General features: G+C 42.1%; 2 protein-coding genes and 1 long non-coding RNA gene across 32 annotated transcripts in view; 1 reads left to right on the top strand and 2 right to left on the bottom strand.

Annotated features, from left to right (window-relative positions):
* The window catches only part of PPFIBP1 (PPFIA binding protein 1), a 167,242-nt gene extending 160,845 nt beyond the window's left edge, over window positions 1-6,397 (bottom strand). For 12 of the 30 annotated variants that reach the window (XM_072798543.1, XM_072798536.1, XM_072798541.1 and 9 more), the window contains exon 1: window positions 6,106-6,397. The gene's annotated coding sequence lies outside the window, so the exon portion shown is untranslated. The remainder of the gene's footprint in view (window positions 1-6,105) is intronic. The other 18 variants (XM_072798544.1, XM_072798537.1, XM_072798539.1 and 15 more) reach the window with 4 other exon arrangements.
* Window positions 6,029-16,055, top strand: part of LOC140617328 (uncharacterized) — a 49,345-nt gene continuing 39,318 nt past the window's right edge. The window contains exon 1 of the long non-coding RNA XR_012017570.1: window positions 6,029-6,318. This is a non-coding gene — a long non-coding RNA (uncharacterized lncRNA). The remainder of the gene's footprint in view (window positions 6,319-16,055) is intronic.
* SMCO2 (single-pass membrane protein with coiled-coil domains 2) overlaps window positions 12,497-16,055 on the bottom strand; it is a 38,423-nt gene continuing 34,864 nt past the window's right edge. The window contains exon 8 of the mRNA XM_072798553.1: window positions 12,497-12,725. Within this exon, the coding sequence (XP_072654654.1) occupies window positions 12,605-12,725 (121 nt within the window). The 3' untranslated portion in view covers window positions 12,497-12,604. The remainder of the gene's footprint in view (window positions 12,726-16,055) is intronic.

Here is a 16,055-nt window from a genome sequence, read left to right on the forward strand (position 1 = left end):
GAACTATGACTTTTTAAAATTTAGACACAGTTAAGATTACATTTCACTACAAGTAACTGACCCAACTTCTGTGGTCTAACCAAATGGAGATTTTCTTTTTCTCCCAAAAAGTCAAGAAGTGGGCAGACAAGGTCTGGTACGGCAGTTCCGAAATGCCATCAGCTTCTCAGCCTGCTTAACCTTTGAGCTTTTTGGTCTTTGGTCACAAGATGCCTTCTCCACTTAGAAAACAGCCTTCAGGGACGCCTGGGTGGCTCAGTGATTGAGCATCTGCCTTTGGCTCAGGCTGTGATCCCAGGGTTCGGATTCCCCACAGGGAGCATGCTTCTCCCTCTGCCTATGTCTCTGCCTCTCTCTCTCATGAATATATAAAGTCTTAAAAAAAAAAAAAAAAAAAAAAAAAAAAAAACAGCTTTCATGTTCCAGGGAGAACAAAGAGCAAAAAGTGGGCTCACAGAAGCCATCCCCTTATAAGAGCTTTTGAAAGAGGGGAGGGAGCCCAATCCACATACTTCCATCTCATTGGCCAAGACCATAGCTCTAAGACACCCTGCAAGGATTCTGGAAAAATAAGGTTTTTGTTGTTGTTATTGTCGTTTTTTCAAACTGGACATGGTGGTAAATTAAACAAAATGGGGTTAGCTGAGAGAAGATGTGGGTAGAATGGATTCTGATTGGCATCTAGCTGTGTCTGCTCCAAAGGGTGATGTAGAAACAAGTGACCCTAGAGAAGCAAGGTACTCTGGGAAGAGAAAAGCAATGAAAGAATCTCCATATTTAGAAGCTTTCTGGTTGTGCAAAGTCACAAACTGATGGGGGTGAGGGCTGAAAGAACATGAACCCATCCAAAGCAGCTGATTCAGAGGAAAAATACTGAGATCCAGGTGACTTCACACAAATCATCCTAGCCAACTCACAGGTTCAATGGGAGTGTTTTCTCTGAGTCCCCTCCAGTTTCCCTTCCTCCCACTCACTCACTTCCTGGAGTCCTGGAGTTAATATAGAGGGGCACCTACAGGCTCATTCAACTCCTCCTATCATTCATAAGAAGAAGTAGAGCATGTCCAAATTCCAATTCAAACAAAATAAAACTCTCTACTATGTGTTGTTATAAGCAGCAGCATCTTTAGACACATAATGGTTGCAGAAACACGGCTTCTGCAACCACTGCAGCCACACTAACAAGTTAGAATATTAAGAAAGTAGGCCATTGAGTTCTAGCCTTGTTTTCACTTTTTCCAAATAAAGTAAACTCTATAAACTGTCCTCACAAAAACTGCATAAAACTCTGTGGTGGCGAGATGATGACATTTGTGCAAGTACTATAGAGAGAAGGGTGACAAAGAGCGAGCAAAAGAGGACTAGATCCTGTGAGCTAGATTCTACATAAATACAAGGTAACCTAGGCATATTTAGTGATATGATAGAGTATTACATGCAGAACATGAAAGAATTAACCCATTTCCCAATAGGCTTCCTACTTCTTCCCAAGAACTCCCTTGCTTGCCTAAGGAATTTGGCCACTTATTTATGAATGAGCTTGCCAATAAAAACTGCATCTTTACTCTCTCGTACCAGGTAAAATCAAGCTTGCCCTTTTTAATAAACACATACATGTGAGAAATCAGCACACCTGCTCTCTTGAACTCGTGTCTGTTTTTATGTCAAATGCTTGATTTCCCTAAATTAAAAGAGAGGTGAAAATACTTAGCCTTCCTCTGGAGTTCAGAGGATGTTCATAAAATCTACAGCCAGCCCCAAATATTACAGTACTTGATCTTCTTCCATCAGGATTCATAGTGGAGACGTGAGCCTTTGCCAGAATGACTGATACTAACTACAATTGAAGTTTGTACAATTCCTTCAGTCATGGACATTTTTAGGTACACCACTGTACAGAAACCACCAAATGATCTTTCTATTCTGAACTCATTATGCTTGCCAACAAAAACAAGGATTCACATGTAGGCCAGTCAAAATGTGAGTCACAGCAAGTTCTAGTGAGACACAAAACCCAAGTCCAGTCACAAACTGTGACAACACACCCACCAGGACCACTCAGAGTCCAAAGCCACACAAATAGAAACTCTTCAACGGGTACAGACCAGAACACATTTCACTCAGACCCACCTCTCCCTCACAAAAGTGCCTAATAAGTGTTCAAACATAAAACTCCTGGAAAAGCCCATTTTTAAATCTAAAATCCAATTGTTTGGCCTTTTAGACCCTTCAAAATGGAAAAAAATATTGAAGCAAAAGTAATCCTCACCACTCGGCCTTTGAAACACTGTCAACTTATGCCAAACTGGCATCAATAACGTTTATATTTAAAATAAACAGCATAAAAGAAATAGAAGAGTCTTTGTATTTTTGTAGGGTGGGTTGGTTCAGTTTAGTTTTTTTAAGCCATTACCTCCAATTAATTAAACATCAGTCTCTGTGGTTGTAATATTTGTGACAAAAGCTGTAGGCTTTTCGACTAGGAAAACGGTTCGGACATGCACAGTGAGGACTTTGAGGGAAAAAATGGCAGAATACACTAGAGATGAAGCAACTGCACAAGCCCAGAGCAGTTTCTGGACAGTGTCTATTTTTGAACAGTTTGATGACTGATTTAACTGTGAAATTATCAGCCTTCAGGTGAAGGGAACCACTGGCCGAAGACACATTGCTCCATTTATCCCCAAACACCACCCAGTGTCATTAATCTTAACAGCTTTGCATCTCATACTTACACCCATCTGTTCAACCATGGCTAAAAAATAATAATAATAATCCCAGCTCCCTGAAATATTTCACGATTGGCTGCTCAACTAGGACTTTTTCTTTTTTCTTAATTTCAGAATATGGCTTTCTAGGGAAATCTCTGGGAATAAAAAGACCATGATTATGCAATATCTGTGCCCTATGTTTCCACTTTGAAGCAGTATTTCTTTAATAAAGAATTAAGACACACACCCAAATGTGAATGAATAGTCATTAATTCACTCATTCATTGTTTTGAAAAGGTAATTCAAATCAGGCCAGAAACATGTAATAATATCTTTGAAAAGACAGAATAGATGAATGAGATCTTCTTTCAGTTAACAGTTCAAACAATGTGCTATTTGGGAACTTTTTTTTTTTTTTTTCCTTTTTTAGAGAGAGCAAGCAAGAAGGGAGAGGGGCAAGAGGGGGAGAATCCCAAGCAGACTCTCCATCAAGTGTGAAACCCAATGCAGAGCTCAATCCCAGGACCCCGAAACCATGACCTGAGCTGAAACCAAGAGTTTGAGGCTCTAACAATTGCACCGCTGAGGCACCCCTGGGAACCTTTTTAAATGGCAGGTGAAAAACTCAAGTTAATTTCATGTAACAAATCACCAACATAATATAAATTAACTATAAAAATACAAACATTTCCTGAATATGAAAGGCACGTTTTTAAAAGGGAGTCAGCTGGTCAGTAACAGGGAAAAAGTGACCTTGTTCTGATTTATCTCACGCTGGTACAGTGAGTGACAAGCTACATAAACAGTTAAGTTCTCCCTCACTCGTTTCCAAAAAATGTCTATGATGCCCTTGAAATTAGGCACTAGTGATCTAGAACTATGTTGTCCCCTGTATTTCAAGTCAACACTCTGCCCACAAAGGCCAGATTATCCTACTTTTTAAAAGATTTTCTTTATTTACTTGAAAGAGTGCTGAGAGAGGGCACAACAGGGGGAAGAAGAGGTATAAGCAGTCTCCCCACTGAACTAGAGCGGGGTGCAGGGCTTGATCCCAGGACCCGAGCGGAAGACAGATGCTTAACCAACTGAGCCACCGAGGTACTCCATCCTACTTTTTAAAAGTAACTATCAAAGAAAAAAAAAAAAAGTAACCATCAGAAGTATGATATTTGCTGGTTAAAGAGAATTTAACCAAAACCTGATCCTACCTTTCTCAATAATTCAACTACCTTTCAAGTTTTGTCCTTTAAAAGCACTTTGCTTTACTGTATCATATCTGCCTTATAAACACAAAGGAAATAAATATGGGTTAAAACTAAGTACATAAAATTAGTTATTACTCAAACTGTGAAAAAAATTTAAAGCATCGCCATATTCAAGTCCCTAAGCCAGAACTAGTTTCCTGGAAAGAAAGCATAAATTTGAATTTGGCACATCAGGACAACATTGTAAAGATGCTCTTCACTTGAGTGGGGCTCAATGAGTGGGGCTGGAAACGGTTTGGGCCCTTGCTTACTAGTTGTTTCAGTTATTACAAACTGCAGTTTGAACACTATCAACCAAGAGCTCACCTTAGCCCATAGGAATTCCACATTACCTCCTCTTTCCCACTGAAAAAAAAGTCCACTGGAAAATACAGTTCTGTTTTATGTACTTCCCATAGAACATAAATAGAAAAAACCCATTCACCACTATATCAGAGCTATTAAGCAATTGCTATTTCTTAGCCCCAAAACACAAACCGAAATACAAGTGTTCTGATCTTTTCAGTAAAAGACATCTTCTCTTTGCAAAAAGCCTGTTGTTTATCCACTCTGTGCTAATTTTTTCAAGATAAGAATAATACAGACCCAGGTGTTCTATACACAACAGCAAAACAAAACACATCTTTCTAGCTCTGAAATCTGATTGTCATGGGCTACAAAGATGGAGAATCCCATCTATGAGTCCTGTGTTCCCTATTTCCCTCCTTGGTTTTATAAGATGTGATGCGGCTTCCTTCTTTTCTCCTCCTGGAAACGCCCTTTCATTCAAGGCACCTGGGATGCAGCTTTTGCCTCACGATGAAGTTCACACCTGACCTGGCAACAGAAGGATCTTCACTGCTGAGAACAGTGGTGAATGAAAAGGGAAACCTGACTCCCAAGTCTCAGCCCATATGTGGGTTTTTGGTTGTTGTTTTTTTTCCCTTCTCCAAAAGAAAGGGCCTCAAGCACTGGTAAGTGAGGGCTCTGAATCAGTTTACGGAGTTCTTTTCCCCAGAAAGTCCCTCACAACCAAAAAGTGACCTGAGCACACAAGATCTCCGAACAGGAAAAAAGGGTTTCAAACAGGAAATAAAAATCAGAATTCCATACTTCCACTTCTCAAAATACCTTTTCCTCCCAACGGCCGATTGCTTTCCCTAAATACCTAAACCTGGACACTAAATCACGTTCTTCTATTGCTCTCTGTGCTGCTTATTGAAATGAAGGATTTGTTTTGGTCCTACATGTTGAAAAATCCATGCTCCTATAATTAAGAGTTTGCATGCCACGCCTTCCACCTCGTTTCCCTGTTAAAACTCGCTTCTCCAAAAAAAAAAAAAAACAACATAATCCTTGAAAACCCAACTACCAGCCTTCATCATTTTCTCAAGCAGCCACAGAAAGCAGATCTGAAGATTCTCAGCAGCTTCCCTAACCCCTCCAGATCACAAAGTTGGCAATGAAAGGGATTCTCAGTGAGAATGTCAGAGTGAAAAGGAGTTGGAGTTTTAGAAGTGTGCCCCCAAGGGACGAGTTTTCCTGCAGCTCATCATGAATACACCCCAAGTGAATTTCTCACATCCTGACTGGACTATATAAAAGGATTTTTTTTTGGGGGGGGGGGTTGATATAAAAGGATTTTTTTAGGTTGATAAGAATATTAAGAATATCAATGATATCCTTTCATTTAAATCAACATGTAACAAGCCACCGCGAAGCTAAAAAAAAAAAAAATACAAACCTTTCATTCTCTCAAAGGGCATAATTTTTGAGTCGAAATTTCATAAACTTGCGACATTTTTAAATACCACCGCCCCCCAACACACACACACACACACACTTCTCTAATTGGGGTTCTAGGGTATTGCTGGAAGACCAGGGTGTGGGGGTCGAAGGACACAGACAATACCTTACATGTCCATCCTGGAGGTACTTTTCACATCAAAGCTAGTTGGGAGCCCCAGGAGTTACGCCCTGTCCCCCCCCCCCAAAAAAGTTCCCGTCCCCCGTCCCCCCTCCACCCCCCGCCCCTTGGGAACCTGGAGTGAGTAAGGAAAGGAAACCGACCCGGGGAAGAGGAGGAGCAGCTGCAACCGCACGACGGTGCCACTTCCCTCCGGTCCCGGAGGGGAGCCCCACGCCCTTACCTGGGGGGTGGGAGCCGCCGGGCACTTGTTCCAAAAGTTCTGGTTCACCTTCCGTCCGAGTTCAGAGCCCCGGCACGGCGGCCCCGCCGCAGGCGCCCAGCGCGAAGCCCGTCCCGTCCCGCTCCCGCCTTCCCCACCCTCTCGGCCCTACACCATGTCAGGAATCCGGGCAGGCACCGAGCTGCTGCGAGCTGACATCACCCCCGGCTCCAGGTACCTCCCCCTCCCACCTCCCACTCGCCTCTCTCCTCCCTCCCTGCGGGAATTAGCCAAAGAGCGTGCGTAAGGGGGCGGGGCCGGCCGCGCCCGCGCGCCCGCTGATTGGGCGCCGCGGCCGTCACTCAGAGGAGTCGCCTGCTCTATACATTCCTCGCGGAGCCAGCCTGGGGCTGGGAGTGGGTGGCGGTGGCGGTGGCGGTGGCGGTGGTGCTGGAGGAGGAGGAAAGAGGGAAAAAAAAAAAAAAAATGCTGCCTTTCCTGCTATCTCTGAGGAAAGGGGGTAAATGGCACGGGGAAGCGCCTTTAAACTTCTCTGGGCGTGTTTTGCTACATCCTAGACCGGAAACGAAACTAACCCACCCGAGCCCCCCTTGGTAAGGGAGAAACAATCGCCTCCTCTGTGTCCCGGGCAAGTGCGAGTCCCGCGGCGCGTGGAGCAGAAAACGGCTAGCTCCGAGTCCGGCGAGTAAAGCAAGCCTGCTCACTCTGCTGCCCCCTTTTATTGTCTTGGGGCTGCTGCGTGTTCCCTTAGATGGGGAATTTAGAACTTCCAAAGCGCCGGAAAGGTCGGGGAGGGAATCCCAGAAACCGGTTGCGACCCCCGCCCCTCCCCCCAGCTCTGAATGGGGTAACTGGTGGCCTCATCAGCCATGTGCTGCTTTTGCATTTAGCGGTGAGAAATCACACCCCACGAGCTTCTGGACAAATAAAAATTGAGTCTCCGAAGAAAAATTATTATTTACCCTTTTTAAGTACCTGAAGGCTGTTGCTTTCATGCACCACTGAAGGGCGGGGAGGGGGGGGGGAGTCTCCCAATTGAGCTCAACCAGCCACATGAGAATAATTACTGTTGAATGGAGCCAATTGCAGCGGCTGAGCTATCAATTAAGAATTAACTAACATTTACCCTTGACGGATATCATGCTGTATAATCCCCTTGGCTAACCGAACAGAATGATTCTCAGGAGACTGTTCTTTCAATTTGCCTAATATCTGATCCAAGACAGAACTGAATGGTGAGCCGTGGCTCTATTTACAGGAGATCTAGATAGCGTATTATCCATTATCTTCTGGAAGGACAGTGAATTGAGTATTGGCTTTCTGTTGGTTTGTATTGTTTGTTTTACGGTTGATGACAACATCTACATTTCACCAGTCCGCCAAAGAATTGTAGATAGATGTGCAGAATCAAACGTTGTATCTCATTTAATCCTAACAGCCGATAAAGTGTCATTAGCCCCATTCTAACATAAGGAATCAGGCTCAGCCAGATAATGTAAATAAATTAATCCAGAACATCCAGGACTGGGGTTGAAACCAAGATCCATTTGACCCCCCAACCACTTTTTCTCTTTATAGTGGCCATTGCCGACAATGGACACTCATTCAAACACTATAATGCTGAAAAAAATCCACAGACCCAGGCCTCTGATCTCATAGATCTACTTTCTATTATCACCATTATGCTGTTGTCAGACCTATGCTATTTCAAACTTCTAACTTCCCAACCTCCTTAGAAAGACTCCTAAGTCTTTCTATGCATCACCACCAGATGAGTTTTCTAAAACAGCTTGCTTTAGCCATCAACATCCTCCCCTCTAAATCAGCCCCCCCTCCCTTTCCCTGCAATTCTTAGCTAGCCATTTAAAACACTCCTGAACCTGGTCTCTATTTCTTTCCCACCTTATCTCCCACTTTGCTCCCAGGAGACCCTCTCTTATAGACAAACTGGTCTATTCAACATATCCCTGCTTGATTCTCACCTTCTGGCCTAGCTGGAATCCCCACTCTTCTGCGTGTTAAGTCTTGCCCCTCTCTCAAAGCCTAACTAAGTCCTAGTCCTCCGTGTGTGCGATAGTGGAAAGAAGAAGGGCTAGGGGCCGATTGCCCAGTTCTGGCACTTACTTGCTGTATAACTGGGCAAGTCACTAAAACTTGCCATCGGAAACCTCGATCACCTCCTTTATAAAATGGGGTTGATAGGGATCCCTGGGTGGCGCAGCGGTTTGGCGCCTGCCTTTGGCCCAGGGCGCGATCCTGGAGACCCGGGATCGATTCCCATGTCGGGCTCCCAGTGCATGGAGCCTGCTTCTCCCTCTGCCTGTGTCTCTGCCTCTCTCTCTCTCTCTCACTGTGTGCCTATCATAAATAAGTAAAAAATTTAAAAAAATAAAATAAAATAAAATAAAATGGGGTTGATAATACATCAAAGATTGTTGTAAGGGTTATTGAGATTGTACAGAGGTATAAACATATGATTAAATATGTCCGTTTTATATATTTTCTTACCTTCCCACAGGATTAAGCAAGTTCCATGCTTAATCCTCTTTGTATTCCTTATATTCTGATTCAAAGAAAAGACTCACTAAAAATATAGGCCTGGGATCCCTGGGTGGCACAGTGGTTTGGCGCCTGCCTTTGGCCCAGGGCGCAATCCTGGAGACCCGGGATCGAATCCCACGTCGGGCTCCCAGTGCATGGAGCCTGCTTCTCCCTCTGCCTCTCTCTCTCTCTCTCTCTCTGTGACTATCATAAAAAATAATAATAATAAAATAAAATAAATAAATAAATAAATAAATAAAAATAAATAAATAAATAAAAATATAGGACTATAGAAGAATGGATCATCATATCACCTCTAATCACCTTCTATTCCTTAATGCACCCAGAACCCAAATAATCCCACAGCCAGAAACCATAACTCTCTCTCTCTCTCTCTCTCTCATACTTTGGCCAGAATCCTTCCCTTTTCCCACTCTCCCATCATTCATGCAACAACCCTTAACTTATTTTCTGCACAACCCACTTAACCTACCTCTCAGCCCCTCAGCCTTCCCCTCCCTTAGTTAGGAACACACTTATCAGTGGTGCCTGTTCCCTACTTTGCTCCCCAAATGCCTTCGAACAGTGGCAGGGTGGCTACCAATCATTTTTCCAGCTCTGGTCATAGGATGACTGCATCCAGGCTCACATTCTGCAATCCGCAGCAGATGGGGGAGGGAATGGCCCACCCCCACAGGGATGGCAGGATAGAATAACAGGAAGTTGCCTCCCATCCCCTCTGCAGCTGGAGTGATAACAGCTGCCATCAGAGTCCAGAAAACAAAAGAGGAAAGCTGAAAACAAGGCCAGGGCTGGAACAGTAGTATTGAAATCAAGGGTTCCAAAGTGGGTAAGAAAAGAACCAATGGGTGAGATTTCAGCCTCCTTCTCCCTGAACTCTCTTCTTCTCCTCCTTAACAAGAGTTAGAGCTCCTTTGTTCTACATTTAGCTTCATCATAATGTTTCATTTTTTTTTTAAAAGTATATGTGTGTGTGTGTGTGTATTATTGACCTTTAGGTATCTTGGAGAAGCCCCAAAGGATTAGAACAATGTAGCAGAAGTGAAATAGGATGCCTGATGAGGAGACATCCAGAGTTTACCCACTATCCTGGATTCCAGCTGGCTTAATGGAAAAAATCCATTTACAACTCCTGCGGTTTCAACATGAATTAGCTCTGTAGGTCTAGATATCTATTTTCTGCTTAGTGATTCCTATGGTTATTGCTTACCTTTAGTACCTATGAGTTGTGCCAGGTACTAGTACCGTGAGTATGAATGGGGAGAGGAACATTTTGAAAGCATGAGAAAGCCTGCAGGGAGTAACAAAAATAGAACTTAAAAAGGACCCCACTGGCCATTTGATGCAGCCACCTATGGGATGTAAGAACCCCTTCTACAGCATTCCTGACAAGTAGCCTTCTAAGCCCCAGCTTGGATTCCTTTTCTGCCACAAGGAGCACAGAAACTCAGATCTTTCTCCTAGCAAGCAGACTCTAGTTTTCTGACTTTATCATCCAAAGACCTTGGTCTTGTGTCCTCATTTAATCCTCATAACCATTCATTAGGGTGAGTGCTATTAGCCCCCTTTTAACATAAGGAATCAAAGGCTCAGCAATTTTATATAAGTAAATTGCTCCAGAATACACAGAACTGGGGGTTGAAACCAAGGTCTCTATCTTCAAGCCATTTTTTTCTTTATACATCTAAAGCATTGCTTGTCCACAATCTACTTTTTTTCAATTCTGCCCTCCCAAGTAACAGGGAGCAGGCTGTCTTTATTCCTGCATCCCCAAGCCTTTGCAGGCACGAGGACACACACACTGATTTGTTTAGATGCAGATTCCAAAAGAGGTCCACCTGACTCACCAAGGTCACATCGTGTGCCTGTCTGGTCTTCACAGGCTTCCGGCTACCTCTCTCTGAAGCACAGTCCTGATCATTCTCGACTCCTTTCAAAACACTTGAACAGGGGATCCCTGGGTGGCTCAGCGTTTGGTGCCTGCCTTTGGCCCAGGGCACAATCCTGGAGTCCTGGGATCGAGTCCCGCATTGGGCTCCCGGCACGAAGCCTGCTTCTCCCTCCTCCTATGTCTCTGCCTCTCTCTCTCTCTCTCTCTCTATCATAAATAAATAAATCTTAAAAAAAAAAAAAAAAAAAAAAACTCTTGAACATGTTCCTTCACCAGGGAACAAAGCCCACACTCTCTTTGGGCATTCAAATGCCCTTACATCCTGGCCTCCAACTTACCTTTCTACACTTACTGATCCACTTTCTACCAGTCTATCCACTTACTGATACTTCTTCATACTCCCATGCTGTGCAAACTGGATGACTTTGCACCCATAGTCCTTAATAATGTTTCTTCCTCAATTAAAGATGATCTTTGCTCATTTCTACTAAAATCTACCTCCCAGGGTAGTTGTGAGGTTTTGAGGAGACATCATGTGCACGATGACAGAGCACATTGCCTGACACATAATAAGACATCCCTAAATAGGGGATCCCTGGGTGGCTCAGTGGTTTAGTGCCTGCCTTTGGCCCAGGGTGTGATCCTGGAGTCCCCAGATTGAGTCCCACATCAGGCTCCCTGCATGGAGCCAGCTTCTCCCCCTGCCTGTATCTCTGCCTCTCTCTCTGTCTCTCGTGAATAAATAAAAAATCTTTAAAAAAAAAAAAGACATCAGTAAATATATTTTCCTTTTTTTTTTATGCAATAAAACAATTGTACTATTATTTTTACACAGGGCTTATGTCCCTCACTGGCTAAATTCCTAATAAGGGTAGGATGCCAATTTGTTTTATCTTTATGTTCTTTAGGGAATCTAAAGCCCTCCTTTGGTGCACCTGGCTGGTTCAGTCAGTTAAGCATCTGCCTTCGGCTCAGTTCATGATCTCAGGGTCCTGGGATACAGCCTCACATCAGGCTCCCTGCTCAGTGGGAAGCCTGCTTCTCCCTCTCCCTCTGCCTGCCACTCTACCTACTTGTGCTCTCTCTTTCTGTCAAATAAATAAATAGTAACTTTAAAAAAATAAAATAAAAAATAAAGCCCTGCTTATCCGAGACGTTCAATAGAAATTCATTGAATGCAGGAAGGAAGGAAGGAAGGAAGGAAGGAAGGAAGGGAGGGAGGGAGGGAGGGAGGGAGGGAGGGAGGGAGGAAGGAAGGGAGGGAGGGAGGGAGGAAGGAAGGAATGATGTCTTTTGCTTCAAACTTCTAACTGCCAGGAGCTACCTCCTTAGAAGTTCAGGAAGAACTGGACCAGAGTTGTCTTAAAGGATCTCATTACCTCGGACTCTTCCTACCCCAGTCACACTGTTAAACACAGTAGAGTCAGTTGGACACATGGTATAAATCATGAACCCAAATTCAAATGAAACAAGCTTAGCTTTAGAATTCTTTCTAGAAGCAATTATGGCTTATGCCATCTGATTCTAAGCATGGCACCGATGATAACCCAGACATTATTTTAATATCCTTTAGCTGGATACTAAGGCACAGCTCAGCTATCATTACTGACACCACATATGAACTCAATGCTCCTCCCTATTCCCTTTCTGCCTATGGAGACAGGTTAGAAATAGGACCAGCATCTCACTTCAAGCAGGGTCTTATTTTAATCACCCTCCCCTCACAACCCAGATTGTGCTGGTTATTCTTCGGTTACCTGCCAGACAAATCCAAAAACCCAGTTACATTCAATTACCCATTTTGTTATTCTATTTATAAATGGAAAACAATTTTAATTAAAAATAGAGGCTATTGCATTTCATGGTCTTTTATTAATGTTCAATTAATGGCTAAACTAAACAAATTAAATTCCCTTAAACAGTTAACCCCATTTATAAACATAGTTAATTGAATTCCCTAAAAAGCATCTCTGGTTTCTATATTCTGAGAGAGGCCGACAACATGGCAAGTCAGTCCGTTCAGTACACAGCAGCAATTCTTCTTTTCTATTCCCTGCAGATGATCCACAGAGCAGTCTTCATAAGCAGGCTCAGGTCTTTCCTTGGGTGACAAGTCACTGCCATTCCTTCCAACCAAATGCACTGTGCACAAGCCTTTTTAGAGTTCCTGGGAACATGCACAATCAACAGCAGAGAATTATCCATAACCAGTTAACTCCCACCTTGCCACAATATTTAGTAAGGCTCAGTTTTCAAATAGTATATCATGGCTCACTACTAATCAAAATTTACCCAGTTTGACATTGTAGTACACCCCATTCTCTGGACAAGTGCCACATATGATTCTCAGGCCTCAGACTAATCCATTAATTCCTACCCCACTCACCTTTTCACCTGGACAATCATTAATTTACTGTTGCTTTATTCAGTCTCTCCTAATCCCTAACTAGAATTCTTCCACTTAACTAGAATTTACATTTTAAGTGGCATGTTAGATTTCAATCCAGAAACTTCTAAGGGGATTAAGAAGAAGGAGTTTTAGTTAGAACAGATGTAAAATGAGGATTGGACAACTGATTTAAATAAATGCTTTTATTAAAGGAACTTTTGTAGCAAGTTGAAAAAAGTTGCTGATTAACAAATCTTTAGGCTAGAGCATCTTATCTCCCAAATTCTATAAAAATGAAGTTCTTTCCTGCTTTCCCTAGCTCCTCCAGATTCTATCTCCAGAAAGGCCTTTTCACTGAAGGATGCTGACTGTGTGTAACATGTGAATTGCCAGTAATTAGTACTGTGGTTTGTTAAACTAGCCAGGGTATTAAGGGAGCAAGGAGAAAGTGTCTCAACCATCACTTTAGTATGTCTGTCTTTAAGTGCTTTAAACCTTGTTTCTCTTAATTTCTCCTGATATAGTTTCGATTTGGCCCTATATTGCCTGAATTCTGAATTAATCATAGTGTAATAGCCTTAGAACTACTTTCTATTCTGCAAGATGCTGTTTCTGAAAAAAATAATCACCCATTCCTGCATAAAAGGAAGTGTAAGAAATAGCACCTCTTCTTTGGTAAAATTAAATAAAGAACCGAGTTCTAAGATGTAGGATCACTTGACATTTTTGACACTTGACATAAGATGTAGGATCACTTCATCACCTATAAATGGGATGACAATAATGCTAAAGAAAGCACTGGAATGGAGCCATGAAACCCTGGGTGCTGCCACCCCCACACTTCTTCTGACAAGAGTCCAAGATAGTTCTTTACACACAGAATTCTCAGTTAACATCCTGAGACCCTTGAACGGTACTAATTGGACCATGGGTTCCCACCTGAATCAAAGACAATCAGGTAGAAACTTGCCAACAGCCTGGAGCAAGCAAGCATGGGAACTCATCAGTAGATTTCCCTACAAACTAGTCACTAAGTGGCCCCCTCAGGTTCTGTCTCAAGATATTAAATGTGAGACACATTAAAAAAACAGAATAGGATAAAGCAGAAAGAAGCAGAGAGGGACATAGAATGAAGGCAGTAAGCAGAAGCATGAATAAGTAGAAGCATGAAGTGTAGAAAGTAAGATCAGAAGAAAGTCAGTAACTCAAAACATAAAGCAAAAATGGGTAAATCCTGAAAGTCACACATAGAAAAGGTAGGAATCAGAATTATGAGATGAAAAAAAAAAAAAAAAAAAAAGAACCTTGAGACCATAGACATCATAAGAGTAGTGGAAAATACCTACAGAAGTAATAGAAAATACAACAATAATAAAAATGATACTAGAAAACACCAATATCTATGTGTCTGGTACTATTTAAATGCTTTAACTTCAACCTTGTGAAGTGTGTTTCCATTTCACAGATGAGGAAACTGCCACAAAAAAGCTTAAGTAACTTGCCCAAAGTCACATGCTAGCATGATTCAACACAGTTCAGCACTAGAGTTCCTGCTTAGAGAAAAGCTGAATTAACAAGAATAATAGACACATAGTGTTACTGTTGAATATTTAACCATGCTCCAGATCTTATGAGGCTTGATGGTTCAGTGGTTTCCTGCATTTCCTTCATTCTCCAGATAGTCTCACACTAAATCTCCATCACCTGAGGTAACCTGAGTACTTGAAATAATCTAATACTGGGACTTCAAATGAGATAATAAATGTGGGTACATTTTGCCTTCCCTGAAATAAATGGAGCAAGGTAAAGTGTTTTTGTTTTGAAGATTCTGTTAATTTATTTAAGAGCAAGCAGGAGAGATCACAGAGGCAGAGGGAGAAGCAGACTCCCTACTGAGCAGGGAGCCTGATGCGGGGCTAGATCCCAGGACCCTGAGATCATGAGCTGAACCAAAGGCAGACACATTGAACCAACTGAGCCACCTAGGATCCCCTGAAGTGTTTTTATTCTGAAAAAAGGTGAAAGTTCTGAAGATATGATCTGGTGATCAAGATTGAATTTGTCTCTTCATCACATTGCTTTGTGACATACCTTTGCATCAGGCTCAGTCTGTCTTGGTGGTATAGTTTTCCACGCACTGTGGGAATTTTAGAATGTGTTAGTTTTCAACATGTAATTATCATTACATGTTAATTAAGTATAATTATATTAATTACATGACCCTGTTCTACCTCATTCCTTTTCTAAGCAACTAGAACGAAGAGGCTATGATTACCGGGGCAATGAACAAAGCCCAGAAGAAAAGCAGCTTGAATATTGTTTTATCTTTCTACTACCTCTCACAACAACAACCAGATCACTTAGGGTATGGAGGGAGTCTAGATTTATTCTAATAATAATAAAAAAAAATCAGGGCATATGTTACAACCATCTTTTTGTTTCGCTCAAAAACTAAAAACTTTTCTCAATCAACCCCATTTTACTTTTATTTTATTTTTTTTTTCCATTTTGCTTTTATTGAGTACATTTGTGAGTGACCACAGATATGAAGACAGGTGATGCTTTCTTGTAGAGCTTATTTGCAAGGTTCTGAGCTTTGCTTTCAAAAAGGCAATGAGTAGATGTGAATCAGTGCTCCCATCAGCATGTTAGGAAGGGAAAGAACTGGAACCTAGATTCAACCCTGCCTTAGCAGGGATTGAGTTGCAAGGAATTGAAATTTGCTGAAATTCCAGCAGAAGATTTAGAACCTTCTGTGTTGCACTAAAAATTATTTCCATATGGTATAATTGTTTGAAAAGTTGTTAGTGCTGGGCATTTTATTCCAATTTGTTCAATGTACTGGCTTCTAAATGCTCTTAAATATACATGTAAAAGAAAATAATCACCCCCTTCCAAAATGCCACTCAAAATCCTCTGACTTTACCTCCTAATGAGGATTAGTCTCCTAAGGATCAGCTTTATTTGTCCTGTCCTATTTTAGATATCAGGGTTGTGTTTAGTTGCCTTCTAAAGCTTTATTTATTTATAGAATAAAAGAATCATATGTGTGGAAATAATAATACTTTTGTCAGAAAGTCAGGCAGCAAGTTGGAAGCTCCAGGGTCC

The sequence above is a fragment of the Canis lupus genome, chromosome 25 (assembly GCF_048164855.1).
Source record: "Canis lupus baileyi chromosome 25, mCanLup2.hap1, whole genome shotgun sequence".
NCBI lineage: Eukaryota > Metazoa > Chordata > Mammalia > Carnivora > Canidae > Canis > Canis lupus.